Source organism: Mytilus trossulus, chromosome 11, assembly GCF_036588685.1.
Source record: "Mytilus trossulus isolate FHL-02 chromosome 11, PNRI_Mtr1.1.1.hap1, whole genome shotgun sequence".
NCBI lineage: Eukaryota > Metazoa > Mollusca > Bivalvia > Mytilida > Mytilidae > Mytilus > Mytilus trossulus.
The window spans coordinates 34,923,714-34,946,238 of record NC_086383.1 but is presented as its reverse complement, the minus strand read 5'-3'; the positions used below and the strand labels follow the sequence as shown (position 1 = coordinate 34,946,238).

Sequence of the window (22,525 nt, the reverse complement as noted above, 5' to 3'; positions counted from 1 at the left end):
AGATACTTTTTCCAAAGGGATTCAGGCTGTAATCAGTCTTTGATACAAATCAGAATTAAGCAGCTGAATGGGTCTTTGATTAATACTCATACTAGCTCAATCTTTAAAAATCTAAATGTTTTAAAACACTTGTCCTACCTCTATGACAAATATGTTGTTGTTCCTGCAGACAAATCCCCAAATAACATGGTTTATGTGTGTAAATAACGATACATAAACTGCTTGATAAATTAATTAAGTATTGACAATTCACTTGGAAACTCAACATATACCCGACGACAATTACTATAAAGGAAATCCTGTATAAAATCATGGGTCTATTCTATGTTCCTTTAAAATTTCGACCAAAGATGAAGAACTTGATCTTCAATCCCTGTATTGGATACCTAAACTACATAAATGAGTGGCGAATGATACCAGAGGGAATTTCAAATTCATAGATGACAATTAAACTGTCATCGCCATGGATACAACAGAAAAACAGAAAAACAATAGAACACACAACACAATATAGAAAAATAAAACACTATGCAACACAAACGCCACTAAACACTGGACGATTAAAAGTTTGCCATACTGGAATATGGACACTTGCTGTTAAACAATGTATGTTGATTTCACCATATGTTTTGATTAATTTCGTTGTTCATTTGTTGATTCGTAGTTTTGTTCATGTGACTTTTGCACGTACTAAGTAGTTGCGTTAATTGTCCATGGTAAATACAGATTAACTCGATAACTAAGGAACTAATTATTTAACAAATGTTAATGAACACTGATATGGGTTTTCTATACATTGAGCTGCTCCCCAAACAAAATTAGAAAGATTACCAGTTTGCTAAATCAATGAAAAACACATTGTCTAAATAGTTATCAAAAGTACCAGGATTATAATTTATTACGCAAGACGCGCGTTTCGTCTACATAAGACTCATCAGTGACGCTCAAATTGAGATATTTATCAAGCCAAACAAACTTTAAGTCGAAAAGCATTGAGGATCCAAAATTCCAAAAAGTTGTGGTAAAACGGCTAAACCGGTCTATCCTTCAATTGGATAATAGATCGGTTTATTCAAATTTTAATTTGACGTATATAATTCATTTAATTATTACAACACTACTTATATGTCAAGGTACCTGTTGTTATATTCCAATCGTGAATCAAACGTGACAAAATGACCAAAGTCTGACTTACACACTAGTTTCTTATCTTATGACGAACAGTTAGTTGTAATCTTATATACATTACTTATAACAGCAGTGGGCAAACTGGTCACTCAAGATGAATTTGTGCTGCATATTTTTGTCAGGTTTGTGTTCTTTTTGTGCATTTTACCTCACAAATTGTAGGTTCATTCGTTAATAATTATTGCATGTATATTTTACGGTTTCCATATGAGCAAAATCACCCTTTCAGCAGCGTATAATGTTTTGACCTCAAAGGGGAACATTTTCATACTTGCCATCAATTAAGATTAGTAACCACATACTGGTTATTCCTCCATCAATAAAATGAGGCCTCGCGACATATACCAACCAATCAATTTAAAATGGTGCTAAGGGACAACTTGACCTTGCAATTACGTTTGAGCATTCGGTCCGAATTTAAAGCCTCGTTGTGACTTTCACTTGGATATAGAAAAATGCAGTGTCTTGGCTTTTTGGTTTTACCAGGTGTTTAAATTGGTTGAATTTAATGTTTGATGAATAAAGACATTGTATATATTCAGACTTTCCGTTACATTCAGAGATAAATGTTGATTTATTTTTCAACTGCTAAACATACAACGCTGGTCACTTAATGTAATAACCTTGGCCGCCATTTTGGGGTCAAAAACTGGTGTTTTATATTTTATTTTCCAAATTGAAACATTTATAATATCTAAACAAGCTTCTTCGGGATCGTAACCTTATGTTTAAGCAGCCAGTTTAACAAATTGAATTTGGTTATAAAATACTAATTGCACGTAGACCTCTAATATGGTGACAAAAGAGAAATAACTATACCTTGCTTTAAGAGGGAAATAACTCAACTTGCTTTAATTGCGTCAATCGAACCAACTATACCAATATAAAATGTTATCACATGTTAATTGGTATAAAAGGCATACACAGATATTCTTATATTATATTTATTCCAAATCTATATTCATTGTACATGTGTTTCTGTTGTATATTTATCATTTGAGAACTTGAAAAAGAAATTGCCGTTTAAATTTATTCGCAAACTGTGACATTACCGTTCGTAGTTTCATTGAAACGCAGATAGTTGTATTGTATAATGCTCGATACTTGTAATTTTAAAAAGAGATATATATGACTAGCATCTTACTAACAAAATAAACTGTTACCTTTAATATTTGATTCTTAAATTTTCAGTGGTATTTGTACAGTCAGCTGTAGGTCAAGGTAGGCACTACAACTTATATTCTAAAACGGCATAAAACTAAGAACATTTGTATTTTCAACAGTCAATTTTCAATTACCGACTGTGTTTTTAGAGGAAAAAAATAGTTTGCAAATGGAGACAAACCCTTTATTGTAAAAACAAAATGTAAAATGCAAATAACTTTAACATAATGCCATGTACCTCACCGAGTAATGATTTTGACTACTAGTAGACGTGCATTCATCACACAATATTGATTATCGATAATTTAAATAATATAGTTTAGTCCTAACAATGTTGATAAGATCTCAACGCAGATAGTTAAAAATTGGATATACTAATTCTATATAATTAAATTTAAGATAAATGTATGGTGTAATATATATTATCTACAATACCAGCAGTACGTATTTCGCTGTTAATTTCTTTCCATTAAGTTATGATCACGTATTTAAACTATTTTCAGTGACAGTGCAGCTGTCTGGCAAAGCATCTGGTACAATACAAGTAACTAAAAATGGTGTTCTGGGAACAATATGTGATGACCATTTTAACAAGGCAGACGCACAAGTTGTTTGTCGTATGTTAGGGAGTAAAGGGTATGTACTTTCAGATACTTTCTTTATCCTTTCTACAATTGGTCAGATGTTGTATTTCAAGAATATCCAAAGGTAGAAATTTCGATTGCTCTCGGTTGTTTTCTTTGTCTTGGCTATCGTCAGTAGCTTCTTTTTCTATCAATACACCATTATTTTTTTTTGTTTTATAAATTTAAGGTTTTCAAAAGATTGAATTATTCAAAATACTAATGATTTCCCAGGCATAAATATAATAAGCCGTATTTGGCGCAACTTTTCGGAATTTTAGGTCATAAATGCGCTTCAACTTTGTACTTTATTTTTATCTGAACGTCACTGTTGAGTCTAATGTAGACGAAACCGGGTCTGGCGTATTAAATTATAAGCCTGGTACCTTTGATAACTATTTTATTTTAATACCATTAAATTAGACATGTAAGATCAATTGGCAAAGTGGTATCATTTGGGAAAAAATAGACAAAATGGTTTTTGTTTTTGTAAGTTGGTGTTGCTCAACCTTTTTATGTATTGTTTTCTTAACTTTCTTTGTATTTGCCATTTTTTTCTCACTGGTATCTTCTCTCGGTCAACACTAAAGTTTTTGGTGTTTTTTTGGTAATTGATAATAGTTTATATAAGGACAATGACTTCGGATAATTTAATTAACAACCATTAATAACTAGGAATAAAAAATTATAATACTATCGCAATTGTCTGTGACGTCACGAACAATATATAATACCTAAATTATAACAAATATATTGTATAATCATGTTCTTTTTAGAGGGGTAGCTGCACCAACTTCTGAGGGTGTTTTCCCACCTGGTACTGGGCAGATTTTATATGATGAGTTAAACTGTGATGGTACTGAACAGAGTATAGATCAATGTACAAGTTCCGCCATTAACGATTGTTTCCATAGTGAAGATGCAGGTGTTATTTGCGATTCAAGTAAGCCGCCATTAAACTTATCTTGTATACATACATAGTATATCAACTGATTGACTAATAATACCAATTGCAATAATGCTTCAACTAATCTTAAGTTAGTGAATGAAGAACAGAATAGTAAACCTTTATAATTTGATTCCAGATGCAACTTTTCTTTCATCAGTCAATTCATAATTGATCAATAAGTGTTAATGTATGTATGAGGATTATGCACCAACCTTAGTGCTGAAAAGCATGTCATTCTTTTGTGGAATTGTAGCCAGTCCTAAGATCCCTTATGAGGATTGGTAACTAGTCCTCAGATTGCACATGTGGATAATTTAATAGAAATATAGCTTAATTTCTTTATAGATAAATTTCAAATGTTCAAAAATATCGTGTTGCTTATGTTATTACAAATCCGGTGAATGGTATAATTCGGTAGGTAACATTCGTGATTGTATTGTAGTTACGACATAAGAAACAAATACGATATCCTCTCTGAAACGGTTAATTCATAACGGTCAACCAATTCGTGATGGTGTCCGTAAAATTAACGAATGAATGATTTCAACTTCACCATTTGAAACTCTTGCTTTAATAGTTTCCTTCTGAACAGCAATGTTCTATCAGGGAAATACAAGCCCGGGAATATCGTTCATATCTCAATATAAAAGCTTTTTTTCTAAGCAAATAATGAAATCGAAAGTCGAATAGATATTTTGAAATAAGTAGGCTATCATAAGACGAAATATTTTTAATCAAATATGAAATTTTGAATTAAATGGAGGACATTAAGTCCCATTCTATTGCACATGTTTGCTTTAGGAAATTTTGATCCTGTGTATTTGACGGTGAATTAATTATTAAACAAAAAACGTATAAACAGCAACTAATTCGGCATTTGAATTTAATCTAAATAGCCTATAAAAACTTTTACTTAACACATAATGACTGTGATTGTATGATAAATTCGTTTTTTTGGAGTTTATTTTCATAATGTATATATTTCATTGTGATAACCATACCAACCTAATACACTAGAATCGAGTGACTATATTGGATGAGTGTTGATACGGTATGTGCTGTTGTAGAAGACTAAGCTTAATATAAAACACTTGATTATATTTGTCATTTTCCAAAAATGTCGAATTTTGAATTTGAAAAAATTATCAAAAGTTACCTATTCAAACAACCCTCTACGTAAGCAAATCAAAACAACATATTAAAAGATGAAATCTTAATGATGTCATACAAGAATATCTTGAAATAATTTTTGATCGGTGGTACAATATTTTGTCTCTCCTGTTACCATTTTCAAAAGAAATTTTGGGATATTAGGACTAGGTTTAGATAAACTGTTAAGCTTTTTTTACGTAGCCAATTAGATGGTTTTCAAGAGAATAAACTTCTATATATATTCATTCTGTAGAATAATAAGTGGTTTGCCATTTTTTCAGGTTGACTCTAAAAATTGGTTTTCAAAGGTTATAAAAATTACAACCAGAAAGTCTAAGATAGCAATTAATACTGTTCGGTATTTTTTCACCCTTTTAAATAAGTCCGACATCAAGTAAATCGCTCATAAGTTAGTGTACTTTTTACTTTATTTCATTGGTAACTGGAACGTACGTTTATGATATATCACTATATAAAAGTCTATCCTGTTACCTTTTTGTCTATTCTGTTACAAATATCAGTATTGCACCTGCAAATGCTTAATTGGGAAGATTAACCTTAAGATTTAGACGTTGTAACCTTAAGATGGGTTTAAACAACGAAATATTTCATTCGTTTTGCACCTATATGTTAAGATAAAAAAATTAACGACGTGTTTGTGTACAATTGTCTTTCATGTTACGGTAACCATAGCAACCATAGTAACAGGATAGAAAAAATTCTTCGTTTTTTATTGCTGTTGTGAAATAACGACTCCCTGTGGTGAAGTAATCATTGTTTTTTATTGTGAATTTTACAAGCATACCGTTTGTGTAGTTAATCAAAATTGTTATTAACAGCATAGACATTTAAAAAGTACCCTCTAAATTTTTTTCACTAAATGTCTTGAAATTTCTTTTCTTTACACTGTCGTTCCAGAAACGTGGCGTTTTAAAAAGATTACTTTGCATTTTTGAAATCAACACTGACTAATTCAATTTCCATAGGGAGAACAATTTAACGGCTGATTAAAGTAGCGGTAACATGATGGACATGAACCTCCCGTACGCTGAATGAATTCATAGTGCTTTTGAAGATATCAAGGAGATCGGAAAAAAATCATTCGAAATGTGTTTTGCTGACCCTGTACGCACATAAATACCCCCAATATCGGACTTAAATGCAGTTTAATCTTATCAAAATAGATATAAGATTTGTTTATTATTATTATTCTGAATAACAAATATGACAAGCTTTCATTTAAACCATTTTAACTGTAATTTCCCTTTGAAATAATAAAAAAAAAAAACTTTAGCATTGGTGAACTGAGAATTCGACATTTTTTTGAAAATTACCCATATGATTTTCTGCTTGATAAAGACTGCGATGTCTTAGTTAATGCCGCGCTTTCATCACAAAGGGATGATACAAAACGAGCGCCATTAATTGTATTCCACATACAATATACGTGTACGTCGTTTACCACTATGGGCTACGTTTTTAACAATCCAAGACTTATCTATTGTTTCCACATATACATAATATTGCATGGTATTTACATTAAGGTTGTATTCCACACTCAATGCACTTGTACATGTTTTACCACTATCTTCGGATTCGTGGTATCTGTTTAGCGATTCAAGACTTATCTAGTATCTCTACATATAAATAATACTGCATTGTATTTGAATTACATCTAGTTACAATATTCCACATTCAATGCACTTGTACATGTTTTACAAATTCCTTCGGGTTCGTGGTATCTTTGAGCGAAGCAAGACTTATCTATTGTCTCCACATACAAATGGTATACATCTAGTTGTATTTCACATTCATTATACTTGAACATGTTTTATCACTAACTTTGGGTTCGTTGTATTTTTTCACGAACCAAGACTCATCTATTGTCTCCACATACCTATGGTACTGCGTTGTATATAACCTAGTTAATTTGTTTTATCCAGGCGAAGTTCAGTATCGGTTGGTTAATGGTAAGGATCAGAACAGTGGTCGTGTAGAAATTAATATCAACGGTGTATGGGGCACTATGTGTGATGACGAGTTTGATGCTACCTCGGCTAAAATAATGTGTAAACAACTTGGTCTTCCATCGTAAGTTAGAATAATGTTATGGTTTATTTGTATATACTCTTTTGTTTTTTCGACTTAACAGCGTTCTATATACTTATATATCTACATTTCTGGTCACGAACGAGCCTCATTGTAGATAAAAGAAGTGCATACTGTATTCATAGAACATTTGTTTCACGCATGGAACACTTGTTATTCTCATGAAACACTTGTTTCACGCATGGAACACTTGTTATTCTCATGAAACACTTTTGCTCGCATAAATCCATTGCTGTACACAGGGGTCGAATTTAAGCTTTTTTGTGTACTGGCCAGCCGGACCAATGGACTAAAAATCTACTGGTCTGGCTCCAAATCTACTGATCCTGCAAAAATAACATGAATTTGACAACTTTATCAACTGTTATACTTAGTATCCTTGTATTTGATGTCGCATGTAAATTGCTTTGTAAGCAAACTGAGATAGCGAAGCAATCAGTGATTTGTATCGGCAAATTTCTACTGGTCAGCCGGACCACCAGCTGACGGAATCTACTGGTCCGACTCAAATTCTACTGGTCTCGGACTACCGCTAATTGCGACCTCTGGCTGTACACCTAGAACACTTGTTTAACGAATATAACTATTTTTGCACACATGGAACACAGAAATACTGCTTTCTCAAAAGTTGCTAAGACAGGGCTATGAGTCAATCAAACTCAAGAAACTTTACGGTCGCAATCATGAGCTGATTGGTCATTATGACAAAAGTGTGTCATTTATCGTATCTGACATTCTTCCTCAGTCATAACAACCTTCCACCATTACCGGACTGAACAAAGAAATAGCACGACGGGTGCCGTATATGGTGCAGTAAATGCTTACCCTTCCGGAGCACCTTATTTCACTCCCGGTTTTTAGTGAAGTTGTTATTGTCTTGTACGCATAGATCATTATGTAATGTACGGAATCCTTTTGTGAGAATATATGTACACCACTTGTTGTAAGCATTAAACACGTGTTGAAATATCCTGTATCATTTGATCTAAACTACAGATGTATTTCTTTTATTCATGGATAAGATGAATAATCTCTAAAATTGCAAATCCTAACTTTAGATTTCCTTTCGACACATAATACAGTTTTTCCTGTATGAAGTTTGTTTTCCAAATCTTAGGATTTATTCTTAACAGTTATGATTAGTATGCAATTGAATTCGAGTTGAGTTTTGTTAAGTTAAGACCAACGAGATGAAACCAAATATGCTACAAAGCAATATGCAATCTCTATCAAACTTGTAACTCAACAGCAATTAGGCTGTAGAAGTAATTCATTTTGAATATCCTACTAATGGTATTAGTGATTAAACATGAAAATGAAAAAAAAATAAGATGGAAAGGGTTACTAGTTTATCATTATTATTATGATTTTTAAAAGAGCTTGAATTATTTGATTCAATTGAAGGTGTTTAAGTAATTTTATATCAAATTATAAATATCTTTACACATACCAATATAGCGCATATGCAACACCAGCTGTTTTTGGTTCTGGGCTGACGACAGCACCAATCTATTTTGATGATGTTCACTGTATTGGAAATGAAACCGATATACTTGGCTGCAACATGACAGCTATAGGCGACAACGATTGTGACCACACTGAAGACATCGGCGTTGTTTGCTCTGGTAAGTAGATAGGAACTTGGATCTGTTAAATTAACTTGAGATTGGAAACAGAAAGAAACATACAGAAAAACGACAAAAACACGACCAAAGAGAAGAAAACTTTAAAATGTAACTAAAGGGTCTTCAACACAGCGATGAATTCTGTACCCGGAGGCGGTTCTCAGCTGGCCCCATAAACAAGCAAAAAATTAAGAATGGAAATGGGGAATATGTCAAAGAGACTAATTCAGTGCAACGAACGCCACACTGAACTCCGAACATACACAGGAATAAAAAAACACAGAAGATTACCAAATGTCAAATTTAACAACAGACTTTCCATATGTTTCTTTCGTATATAGGGCATCGTATATCAATTAACGTATTATCCTGCATCTGTTCTATGGTCGGGTTGTTGTCTCTTTGACACATTCTCAATTTCCATTCTAAATTTTAAATTACATTCAATTTAAACTAAATTTAAACGGTTAAAAGAGAATGGATGCCACAACAGGGATAATCAATCGCAAAATGGATGACAAAACTTTTTTAAAAAAATGAAAAAAGACAAAAAAGAACGATACAAAACAAACAGCAATTTACTGACTGAGCCTCACGAAGCCAATCAAACCCGAACTGTATCTCTGCGGATAGATAAACAATAAGTAGTTTCTACCGTGACGATAGAAACCACTAATTACTTATCTATCAGAGTGACAGTAGAAAATACTTATTACTTATCTAAAAAGAATAACGTTTTTTATATTCAGTTGTTAACTTTTATCCTCAATAGATCAACCTCCTAATATCCAAGTACGTCTGGTTGGAGGTACAACTACTGATGAAGGTCGTGTAGAGGTCAATTTTGGTAATGCATGGGGAACCGTATGTGATGATGGCTGGACTGCCCAAGATGCAAAAGTTGTCTGCAAAATGCTTGGATATACAGGGTATGCAAGAATTATCACGTAACTAACCCAATTTCCAAAGCAAGATTGTTGGCTTACCGAACTTTCCCGAAGTCCAAAAGCAGAGTTTATGAGCTTTGGTTCTTGCTTAATTGGAAGTTAAAACTAACACAGACTTTCAAATTTTACGATAAGTCAGAAAATGCAACGTTTGGTTCCAGAAACTAAGTATAATCGATTATGGGTATCTGTAATTAGATTTTTGGGGTCCTAACTTCTCGTATATATTTATCTAAACACTTTTTTGAAGTCGGCTATGGTACAGGTCCTGTTGAATATATAAACAATCTTTAAATATGAGCTGCGTACATATGCACGTTATGTCTTGTATTCAAAAACACTTTGATTGATTGCGATTTAATGTTTAAAATGTTCTATGTAATGTTTTAAACTTTTTTGGATTCGAGCGTCACTGATGAGTCTTTTGTAGACGAAACGCGCGTCTGGCTTATATACTAAATTATTCCTGGTATCTATGATGAGTTTATTTATAATCAATACGAAATCAAAGATGAATTTTGGCCTGTTTTATAGGGTACTTACTTCAACTCAAATTTCAATCAGTTCAATACTTAGTATTACGAATTTTCAATTCGAAATAGATTGACAGATGCATTGATATTCATTTCAGTAAGGCCGATTTCTAGCATGCGCAGCTCATTTGTAAATAGTATTACCATGATTTCAGGCTATCGGTTATTAAGGTGGTACCTAACACTACAGGGAGATAACTCTGTAAAGTCAGCTAAACGTTTTAATTACGTTGTTTTGCAAAAGAAATATTAAGCTTCTTATGATCAGTGTAATTGCTATATAACCAGTGTAATTTTTCTGACAAAACGGTTGGTTCAAAATTTTTTGATTTTTTTATATTTTTGTCAAAGTAAATACACTGTCAAAATTTTATAAACATTAAAGGAGCCAAATTGATTTTAGTGAAAGTGTTGGGTACCACCTTAAGAATATATTTTTTTGTTTATCTATTTAAATAGTGGTAATCCAAAACCTTATGGAGGTTCTTATTTTGGAGCTGGTACAGGAGATATAGCTATGGATGATGTTAATTGCATAGGAACAGAGGCCACACTTGGAATGTGCAACTTTGGTGGATTTGGAAACCATGATTGTGATCACACCGAGGACGCCGGTGTAAGTTGTTCAGGCAAAGATGGTAAGTTTTTTCAGGCAAAGATGATAAATTGTTTAGGCAAAGACGATTAGTTGTTCAGGCTAAGACCATTAAGTGTTTGTAAAACATATATTGGATTGAAAGTCTCGTTAGCATTTATACCACATCTTCCTATATCTATTGAAATCATTCTGAAGTCTTACATGTTTAAGTTAAGATAAATGCATGTATCAAGTCTACCCTTTAAATAAACAACGCTAGGTTACGTGGAGCAGAATGTGCTTACTATTCCGGTACCAGTTTTTGATAGGGTTCGCGCGGCTCAATCTTTCGTTTTCTATGTTTTGATTTCAAATTGTGTCCTGATGGTGGTTGTTTGTGTGCTATGACGTTGTCAATTTTTTTTCGACTGATGCGTCTGAACGTCCATTTGATATCTTTCACCTTTTTTTTATAATAAAGAATACATTTCAAACAACATTTTTAGCTCACCTGGCCTAAAAGGCCATGTGAGCTTTTCTCATCACTTGGCGTCCGTCGTCGTCGTCGTCGTCTGTCGTCGTTAACAATTTTTCAAACATCTTCTCCTCTGAAACGACTGAATGGATTTGAATGAAACTTAGCATGATTGTTCCTTAGTATATCCTGCACAAAATGTGCGCTTCGATTTTTGATCCGTCAAAAAACATGGCCGCCGTTACTTAAAATAGAACATAGGGGTCAAATGCAGTTTTTGGCTTATATCTCAAAAACGAAAGCATTTAGAGCAAATCTGACGGGGTAAAAATGTTCATTAGGTTAAGATCTAACAGCCCTGAAATTTTCAGATGAATCAAACAAACCATTGTTGGGTTGCTGCCACTTAATTGGTAATTTTAAGGAAAGTTTGCAGTTGTTGGTCATTATCTTGAATATTATTATAGATAAAGATAAACTGTAAACAGCAAAAATGATCAGCAAAGTAAGATCTACAAATAAGTTAATATGACCAAAATTGTCAATTGACCCCTTAAAGGGTTATTGTCCTTTAATGACAATTTTTCACAATTTGTTCATCATATTTGCTAACTTTAAAAAATCTTCTCCTCTATAACTACTCAACTAAATTCAACCAAACTTCAACTGAATGATCAGTAGTGTGTATAAAATAAAGTTTGAGCTTTATTTTTTATTTCGTCAAAAAACATGGCCGTCATGGCTAAAAATAGATCACAGGGTAAAATGCAGTTTTTGGCTTATATCTCAAAAACTCCAGCATTTAGAGCAAATAAGACAAGATGTTAAAGTATTTATTAGCTCAAGGTCTACCTGTTCTGTAATTTTCAGCCGAATTGGGTAACTGGTTTTACAGGTATAATGCCCCTGAATTGATGATTTTAAAGAAATTTTGCAGTTTTTGGTTATTATCTGGAATACTATTATAGATACAGATAAACTGTTAATAACAAAAATGTTAAGCAAAGTAAGATCTACAAATAATTCAGTTTGACCAAAATTTTCAATTGGCCCCTTAAGGAGTTATTGCCCTTTAAAGACTGTTTTTCACAATTTGTTCATCATGTTGACTTACTTTTAAAAATCTTCTCCTTTGAAACTGCTGTATCAATTTCAGCCAAACTTAGGCTAAATGAGTTTCAGAGTATCTAGTATAAATTTTATATTTCATTTCCTTGTATGTCAAGAAACATAGCTCCTATGGCTAAAATAGAACATAAGAGAAAATGATTTTTTTTTGCTTTTGAAGAAAATAGGACGATTCAAAAAACATTTAAATAAATTGAAAAGCCAAAATAATCATTGATGAGAGATTTAACCAAAAGGTGAGCGATTCAGGCTCTTTAGAGACTCTTGTTTTTATATGACGTTATATGTGAATTGTTGCTTCGGGGCTTAAAGATCTATGGCTCCCTAAAATTAAAAATATGTTAAATATCTAATTTTTGTTAATATTCATAAGCATTTTAGTTCTAGATGAATACTTTTAAATGCGACATGCCGACAAAATATTTTTATACTTCGCCTAAATGCAAAATTATCTGATCGCAACATTTATAAAATAAGAGATCTTACCTATTAAAATTCTGGGAAAGTACATTGTTATTAATTGCATATTTGCAGCTGGTGGTGTAACAGCTGTTCGTTTAGTTGGTGGATCGTCTGAAACTCAGGGCCGAGTAGAGGTTCAACATGGTAGCCGATGGGGCACAGTTTGTGATGATCAATTTGATGACAGAGAAGCACGTGTTGTTTGTAGGATGCTGGGATTTAATGGGTAAGAATACAAATGCATGATCGGTAAGAATGTCGAGTCTTGATTGGTCATAATGCTGAGTTATTATGATAAGAATGCTGAGTTATAATGGGTCTGAGTCATGATGGATTAGAATCCTTTGCCATAAAGGAAAAAATGTAGCATTATATAAGACTAGTTTAGTTTAAAGGCTGAATTGGACAATCTATCATAATCTATTAGGATATTTATGCATATGGAAAATTGATAATTGTATTTGAAACGCCAAACAGAGATTTTAAATTTTAGCCGGTCAGTTAAAATACACTATTATAATGTTTTGATTTGTTTAAGTTCTCTGTTAAAATTGTGTTTGTCGAACATAACAAATACGGTGGGTTTGGTGGCAGCGGTGGTTCGTGACTTACAATGATATATTATCTGTGTCTATATTCATCCCTTTTATATCTTACATATGATTTATTTTACCAGTACTGCCATAGCAATTGGAGGTTCTCGCTGGCCTGGAGCTACTGGTGCTATTTTTATGGACGAGTTGATGTGTAGTGGTAGAGAGGCAAGTATTGGAGATTGTCAGTTTGACGGATATGGAAATCATGACTGTGATCACACAGAGGACGCTGGTGTTATCTGCAATGCTGGTAAGTAATACAGTACTTGCAACCTAGCTTGTGTGTGTGTTATTATCTTAGCTATCCGACACTTGTAATCAAAAAGTCGCAAATCAGTCACTGGCCAGTGATTGAACAGTTGCGCATCAGTCACTGACCAGTGATCGAACAGTTAAGTCCTCGTAACTAACATTACCAAATAAGATCAAATGAGTCAGACTTATATTGAGAATATTTGACTGATTGGTGGATTGATCTCTACTACATACGTCACTTGAGTCTGAGATTTTGATAAAGACAAAGACAATGTTTTGGAACAATTAATTGCGCGGAACACGGAATACTGTAAAAAGAGAAATTCTTATAACAAAAATTAAGGCATAAGTTTTCATAGATAGGTTCATAATAATTATTGTTATTTAACTGTTAACAAAACTTTATTTTTTTTAAATACTAAGCCTTCTCTACCTCAGGGATAGAAAAACCTTAGCTGTATTTGGCAAAACTTTTAGGAATTTTTGGTCCTCAATGCTTTTCAACTTCGTACTTTTGGGGTTTTTTATACTCTTTTTTATTCGAACGTCACTGATGAGTCTTTATGTAGACAAAATGCGCGTCTGGCGTAAATATGTAATTTCAATTCTGTTTTTTATGATGAGACTATTATTGGTATCATATGAAAAATGTATATGGTAAAACCTGTGATTGGTAATAGCTTAAGGTAGTACCTAACAGTACAGGGAGATAACTCTGTTAAATCAGCTGAACGTTTTAATGACGTTGTGTTGTAAAGGGAATATTAAGCTTCACAATAATCAAAATTCGTGTTTGTCAAACTGCTATATAACAAAATTGAATGTAATTTTTCTGAGAAAACGGTTGGTTCGAAATTTTTGAATTTTTTATATTTTTGTTAAAGGGTCAAAGTTAATACTTTGACAAAATTTTAAGAAAATCAAACGAGCTAAATTAATTTTAGTGAAAGTGTTGGGTACCACCTTAATATGATTTTTTTCTAGGCAATGTTACCAATGATTTAAGAATCAGACTGGTGAATGGTAAAACACAATACGAGGGACGTTTGGAAGTTAACTATCATGGTCAGTGGGGTACAGTTTGTGATGACCAATTTGACTACAAAGCTGCAAAAGTTGCATGTAAAATGCTAGGGTATTCCGAGTAAGTATTATTTCGTAGATTTTCACGGATATCCTGAAACACAAAGAGGTCAAGGTCTAAGGTCCTTTGGTTGAAAAACTAACAATCATAGTCAAATACGATTGCAGTCTAATGTCCGGGACTTAACTGCAGATATAACTGCATTTGTTGAATGGCTACAGTGATACAGTTGTTGAACCGATGCCCCTAAAATGAAATTTTATTATTTAGAAATAAAAAAACTTAATATAATTATTGTGGTCCTTTCGGCTGCATAATATAAAAAGTCAACCAATAAATATGAAAACGCTTGATACAGCGAAACCTGTTTAAAACAAACCTCTTCGGGATTTAATATGTTCGGCTTTCGGCCAATAATCGGTTTTACCAGGTTCATAATTTGATTAAACGTTGCTTACGAACATGTTTTGTTTATATAGGTTTTCGGTTTATACTGGTATCGGTTTAGTCAGGTTTAACTGTATTTGATTTAATATGAAGTTGTCATTTTAAAGGTCAAATGCTCAAGCTGTAAAGGCTGCCCATTTTGGAGAGGGAACCGGATCAATCATACTGGACAATGTTGCCTGTACCGGACGAGAAGACAGCTTGTCTAGATGTCGTCATAATGCCTTTATGACCAATAACTGTGACCATTCAGAAGATGTTGGAATCCGATGTGAAGGTAGCTACAGTGTTGAATTAAAAAAAAAAAGATGTAGTATGATTGCCAATGGGACAACTCTTCACAAGAGACCAAATAGACACTGTGACAGAAATTAACACCTGTAGGTCACCGTACGGTTTTCATCTATAAGAAAAGCCCATACCGCATAGTCAGCTATTATAGAAGGTCCTTCAATGACAATGAATTGGAACAAAAGAGTTTTATTTTTATTAAATAAATAAAGCCCTCGGGTTTCAAAATGATGATATAAAATAATCGAGTATCGTTTTATTTATTAACTATTTAGTAAAGATAAGAAATTAAATAAATCCAATACTATAAACAGATAACAAAATATTCATGCAATGAACTTCGGGAACGACCGTTTAACTTTAAGAGAGTTATGGTTATGTTCCCCAAAGATATGAAAATATTCTGACCCCCAATTTGATGGAGAAAAAATATTCTGGTCCACTTGATGACAAAAAAAATATTCTGAATCCATTTTTACCTCATATCTTACTTATAGTGTTAAATATTGAAAAACATAATTTGATTGAGAATGTTGAAAAACAAAATTACTCAAGAATAAGAATTTTCTTCAAGTTTAAAACCCGATTTAGTCATTTTTTTCTCTTTTTTCAATTTCATTGATAAGTAGTATATGTCACCAGTCTGCTGAAATCAGCTTGATCATGTGTGTTGCTTTTATTTGCCTAGTTTTTGTCTTCATATTGCAGAGATGATTAGTCAGACAAAATAGTCAAAATAACTAACAGATTAAAGTCTGTCTGTAAGGAAGATTTTACCAGACGATCACCAATTAAGGTGTTCGTTCACAATTTTTTTTGTATATTAATTAAATCAATGATCTTTAAAGTCAATATTGATGCATTGCAGGTAAAACTGAGAGCCCAGTGCGTCTAACTGGTACCTCAGTACCATTTGAGGGAAGATTAGAGATATTCCATTTAAACCAGTGGGGAACAGTTTGCAGTGATGGTTTTAACAAACAAGCAGCTCAAGTTGTCTGTACTATGTTAGGATACCCAAGGTAAACGCGCAGTCTTTATAATGCAAGTTCATCGAATGATCGAATGGTGAAACGTTAAGGTCCTCGGTCAGTGTTTTTCTACGGGTTTTCTACAAAGCTATGCTTTTGAGTACAAAATGTATGCTCCTTTTTTTCTGAAGTAAAGTTTTAGTCTGTCTTCACATTGCTCTATTTGCATAACTTTAATCTTTTTTTTTATCTTAAAAATCTTGTTTTACTTTTTAATCTAATGATATAAGCATGCTGTTGTCGTAACCTACAACAACGGGGCAACATGGTCTAAGTATTTTAGCAATATTTAGTTTTTACGAAATACCAAATTATATAATAACCTGTAAAATGTATACTTCAAATAGTAAAGGTTTCAAATGGTTTTAAAGGGGAGATAATTAAACCTACAGTTTTTCAATTAAATCAACCGCCGTTTGGTTAAATCACCTTGTTATTTTCTATCGTATAATGATACACCAGTTATAGAGCAGACGACATTCGCCGGATCTGCCATAACCAATTGCTCTACGCCAATCAATGAAATTTAACTATTATTTTTATTTTCTATCTTTTGTCAATGATACACCAGTTATAAAGCTGACGACATCCGTCGGATCTGCCATAACCAATAGCTCTGTGCCAATCAATGAAATTCAACTATTATTTTACTTTCTATCTTTTGACAGTGATACACCAGTAATAAAGCAGACGACATCCGTCGGATCTGCCACAACCAATAGCTCTATGCCAATCTGGATGGACCACGTTCAATGTCAAGGAAACGAGACCTCCCTCGACCAATGTAGTCACGACAGATGGGGTACTAACCACTGTACACATAACCAGGATGTTGTCATACAATGTAGAGGTAAGTCAGTCTCAACAGCTATGTAGCAGGGGCGAATCTAACTATTTTGAAAAGGGGGAGTCTTAACCTAGTTAAGTGATAATGAACGCCATACTAATTTCCAAAATGTACACAAGAAACTAAAATTAGAATAATACAAGACTAACAAAGGCCAGAGGCTCCTGACTTGGGACAGGCGCAAAAATGCGGCGGGGTTTAACATGTTTATGAGATTTCAACCCTCCCCCTATACATGTACCTCTAGCCAATAAAGAAAAGTAAACGCATAACAATACGCAAAATGCATTGATATTCCATAAAAAGGAAGAAAACTGACAATTCTTTTCTATAAATAATGGAGTCAAAAGCATCTACCACGTGCGAGTTTCGAACTCACAACTCATCTATGTAGAATATTCAGTCAAACAGCAACAATTGCTCATATTTGAATCGTTCAGATCAACTAGATTTAATATGTTCGTTTTTGTTTTTCTTTGTTTCAATTTTTTTCATAGGAGTTTACGATCGGTTTGATTTGTTGAAATTCAGTTTTGACTTTTGTCATGTTAAATGAAATATAAAAAAGAAGATGTTGTAAGATTGCAAATGAGACAACTATCCACAAAAGACCAAACTGACACAGACATTAACAACTATAGGTCAACGTACGGCCTTCAACAATGAGCAAAGCTCATACCGCAAAGACCTCTAATCGATAATATTCATTTGAACAACATTCTTGAATAATCTGGAAAGACCAGAAACATGATACATGTACAAAGAAATAAATGTATACTGTACATTTTTCATTGTCTTCAACCAAATTATGAAACAAACAATCGCAAAAGTAGATATTAATATAATTGGTGCACTTTTTCTTTTGTAGCCCATGGTATTACCTGCTACCATTGTGATGGTTTAGATAAACCAACCGACTGTAAAGAAACCATGCAATGTGCAGCTGGAGAGGTGAGTAATTTTCAAAGATACTCAAAACAAATCAAATCACACTTGTTATTGCCATATATAAACCAATTTATACCATTTGTGAATAATTAAATTTGATGTATGTTTCATTATAATACTTTATTTTGATAGGCTAACTGCACACCACGTGTTATTCCGTAAGCAATTGTGTCACTCAATAAAACTTTTCATTCATGATAACACGTGGTCCCACAATAAAGTGCACAGGTGAATAAAATACAAAAATAGTAAAAGTCGTGTTTTCATGATCAAAGCTAAAAAATGTAATTATAAGTATTGAATGCTTCTTTTTGTAACTTTATAGGGTTGTAAAAGCGTTGACCGTGCGTACATTTTTAGTATGAAGCGCTTCCGTACTTTGGTCAACGCTTTTACACCCAAATAAATTTACAAAAAGAAGCATTCAATTCTTAACGAAAACAACATTAACATAATGGCAAAAAAAAAGCATGTTTCTTCTTAAAACACAAAATTCTATTATTAGTCCTCTATCTTTAGTGCCAATGACTTTTTTATAAAGGAACCTATGGTTTATACCTGTTTTTGTGTTGATGGGCAAAGAATAAAAATTTTATAATTTGTTTCATTTTCATTGAGGCTTTTAAAATTTTCTATGCTTTTAGCCTAGTTTGTTAAATTTTTCAAGAGTATGCTTCAAGGAATAATTAAACTTCGGTAATCTCCCCTGAAATCAAACCTGCTGTAAGATCATTTCTGTGCACTCAAGAAATGTTTCTGGAATAGTATTCATCTTTTACACCCAAGTCAAAACGTTTAAAAGAATGAAACCAAAAATATAGCTGTTATATTTGCCTCATCGAGATGCAACCTTTGTTTTAGAACTAGAAAATAACATAGTCGTATTTGATTTCAGTCTTGTGAAGAAGCATCTTATATCGTTGATGGATTAACAAGATTTTCATTGACATGTCAGAGTAAATTGGTAAGTTATAAATATGACTTAGACTTAGACCGTTAGTTTTCTCGTTTGAATGGTTTTACACTTATAATTTTGGGGCCCTTTATAGCTTTTTGTTCGGTGTAAGCCAAGGCTCCGAGTTGAAGGCCGTACATAGACCTATAATAGTTTACTTTTTTAAAACTGTTATTTGGATTGAGAGTTGTCTCATTGGCACTCACTCCACATCTTCCTATATTTATACATGTATATACAACTCGTCTAACCCTCATTCGCAATTTTTTGGTTCTTCCCTCGTCCGGATTTGAACTCGTGCTACTGCGATATCGTGATACCAAATCGCATGCACCTAGATCACTCGACCAGCTTGGCTTCACAAAAAAAAATAAACTTTCGATATATAAGAATAGTTTTGCTTTCTCTATTGTCTTAACCCCACTTACATTAATATGTTACAAACTCTTTATTTTAATCCATAAGATGAGTTTATTCAAAGGAATGATGTATTAAACACAACAGTCCAAAATGTTCATACATGTACATGAGGGTCATGATCGGGGTGGGGGGTGATTTTTGTTTATTCTTTATATTTTGTGGCCATCACGCTCTTTTCTTTATATTTTGTATCCTTTACGCTCTTCTCTTTATATTTTGTATCCATTACGCTCTGTTATTTATATGTTGTATCCATTTCGCTCTTTTCTTTATATTTTATATCTATTACGCTGTATTCTTTAAATCTTTTAACCATATCCTCATATGTCTTTATACTTATTGCGTGATTTTGATTTATAGGTATGCGATGCCATTGCTAGCGGTGGTACTATAGTTGGGAGAAAACGACAGGCACAAACTGTAAAAGTGAAGTGTTGTGATACTCCGTTATGTAACAAGATGTTGTTAGACTTCGATCCAAATGCACAAGGTATATATTAGTTCACAATTTTGTTAAGTAGCCAGCAAATACCCGGCCTCAAATAAACCAATGAACAACGAACAAACTAACATAGAAACAAAATCGTTCAGTGTTTTCGTCCAAACAATTTTTTGATCGGATGACCGTGAGGGCATTCCTGTGTATTGCTGTCGCTTAGATTTCTATTATGTAACTTTCGTGTGGGGATCGTTACCGATATATAAACATGCTAGATACGCGGATATTATCGAGTGCAAAATAACTTGCCTTATCGCTTGTTGTATATTTTTTCAATGGATACCCCTAAAAATATCTTTCAGAACATAAATTTATAATATAAAAATGTTTTGTCGTTAGAAATATATATCTATGCACACGTATAGAACAAAATGTGTTAACGCATGCGGAAGAATCAGTACTTCAGTACTTTGATTAAGATTTGCTACAATATAGAAATCCCTGAAGGAATGGATAAAGGATTGAAGTTCTGTCACTGGTTTTAGATTCTAAATGCAATACTGAATACACTTCTCGAAAAACATAATGTAATCGTTTACTACATGTACATATATAAACATATTGTTTAAACATAATTGTATTAACATAGTTATGAAATATATATAAAAAGAACTATAATTATACACTATCAGATGTTACATACGTGTGCTTTATATCTTTACAGGTCATAGTACCGGATCATGCGCAGACAAAGTTGGAATTGACTGTAACCAACTAGACACACTTAATATTTGTGCAAACGCACAGGCAGCTAAGTTATACTGCCCAAAACATTGTGGTTTGTGTACATAAGTTAGTTTGGGCGTCTGGTTAGACTTTATATTTACTTAAATGAATATTTGGATTAAATTTTGAATAAAATGTCATGCTTTTGATTTTCTTTACTGTTTGAAATGTTTAAATTAGTAAAAAAAATGTATATATCCCTTTCGATACGAAAGCAATGCTCGTGTCACCATTATATTCTATGGATTTGTTCTACTCTTTCCAAATTGAAACAGGAGAAGGACCAGGCGCTGCTTACCCTACCGTAATGTATGATGTACTACCGGGTTTTGGTGGGGTCATAGTGTTCCATGTTGTGTTTTGTATTCTGTTGTTTGCCGTTTGTTCGTTTTTAACCATGACATTGTCAGTTTGTTTTCAATTTTCGGGATTGATTATCCCTTTGGTATCCCTATTTGCCTCTTTATTAACATAATTTTGTTTATGTATAGTAAATTCTATTTTGTAATGGATAGTGGATTTATATTTAACTGATTTCGTATTGGTATTTTTGTTCTCATAAATATATTTAGAGTGTTCTTTCGTATTTATGATGTCTTTCTTTTGTGCCATACTACTAGTTTTATAGTGTTCCGGTCTAATGCTTTTTCATAAAATGTATTTGTAAGTTTTAAACTCTTATGGTTGGAATAATTAACGCAATCTGCATGCTTATCAGAACCATTTATTAGTATTCTCAGGATTGTTTTCATTGTTTTACTTACATGTATCAAAAAACTTTAACAATAAGAAATGAACGCCACGTATAAGCTAATAGCTCTAAAAATTGTGTAAAACACCATTAATTGATTGATCAACCAATTTATTATAGAAATACATGTAGTGTAGTATATATATAGCTTTATCCAAAAGCGTAACGAATATTGCAAACTTCGAACACCAGAAAAGTACTAAAGTTATTTTGTGATTGTACATATTTTCGCTATTGTACGAAACTTCTCCTTTGATCTTACTGACTGATGATTTCCTTTCTCAGCACAGTATAGTGTTATGAAAAATTATCGCTAGAAACTAAGGGGCGCAAGTGCCCGTTGTCATAGAAATTAACAACGTCGTCTTAGGTAAAATAGCGATAAACAGATTATAATTGGTCATCTCATCTCGACTGTTATTCTCGTTTGTTGCTGTACCGGCTCAAGCGAGAACATCAATCTCGTTTTCGCTGTACCGGCTGAAGCGAGAAAATCAATCTCGTTTGGAAAATCAATGATAATCTATAATAACTTTCGCTTTCTAAACTTAAAATTGACGATGTAGATATAATGATACTGTCAGTAATTCATTAAATCATTTTTTTTTTTTTTTTATTCATCATCAGTATTATTGCAAAATAATAGTTATATAACAACATGGCAAGACAGGCAAGTTATGGAATGATGATTTTTAATACAAATGTAACTTCCAAACCCAAATGTAGGGTTTCTCGTAGGCCTT

General features: G+C 32.9%; 1 protein-coding gene across 1 annotated transcript; it reads left to right on the top strand.

Moving 5' to 3' along the window:
* Positions 1-1,166: 1,166 nt before the first annotated feature.
* On the top strand, positions 1,167-21,166 carry LOC134691021 (deleted in malignant brain tumors 1 protein-like). The gene is made up of 18 exons (XM_063551211.1): positions 1,167-1,310; positions 2,380-2,409; positions 2,856-2,988; positions 3,752-3,918; positions 7,020-7,167; positions 8,644-8,810; positions 9,583-9,739; positions 10,750-10,928; positions 13,005-13,158; positions 13,609-13,778; positions 14,768-14,927; positions 15,422-15,591; positions 16,474-16,627; positions 17,305-17,486; positions 18,352-18,434; positions 19,327-19,395; positions 20,167-20,296; positions 20,970-21,166. Exons 1-18 carry the CDS (start codon positions 1,283-1,285, stop codon positions 21,095-21,097), a joined length of 2,409 nt encoding a protein of 802 aa, XP_063407281.1. The 5' UTR covers positions 1,167-1,282; the 3' UTR covers positions 21,098-21,166.
* The last annotated feature ends 1,359 nt before the right edge of the window (positions 21,167-22,525 follow it).

Excerpts from the sequence above, each read along its gene's own strand:
- LOC134691021 (XM_063551211.1), top strand. The coding sequence starts at position 1,283 with ATGAATTTGTGCTGCATATTTTTGTCAG. Across the intron at positions 3,919-7,019 it reads AGGTGTTATTTGCGATTCAA|GCGAAGTTCAGTATCGGTTG; the intron begins GTAAGCCGCCAT and ends TGTTTTATCCAG. Across the intron at positions 19,396-20,166 it reads TGACATGTCAGAGTAAATTG|GTATGCGATGCCATTGCTAG; the intron begins GTAAGTTATAAA and ends TTTGATTTATAG.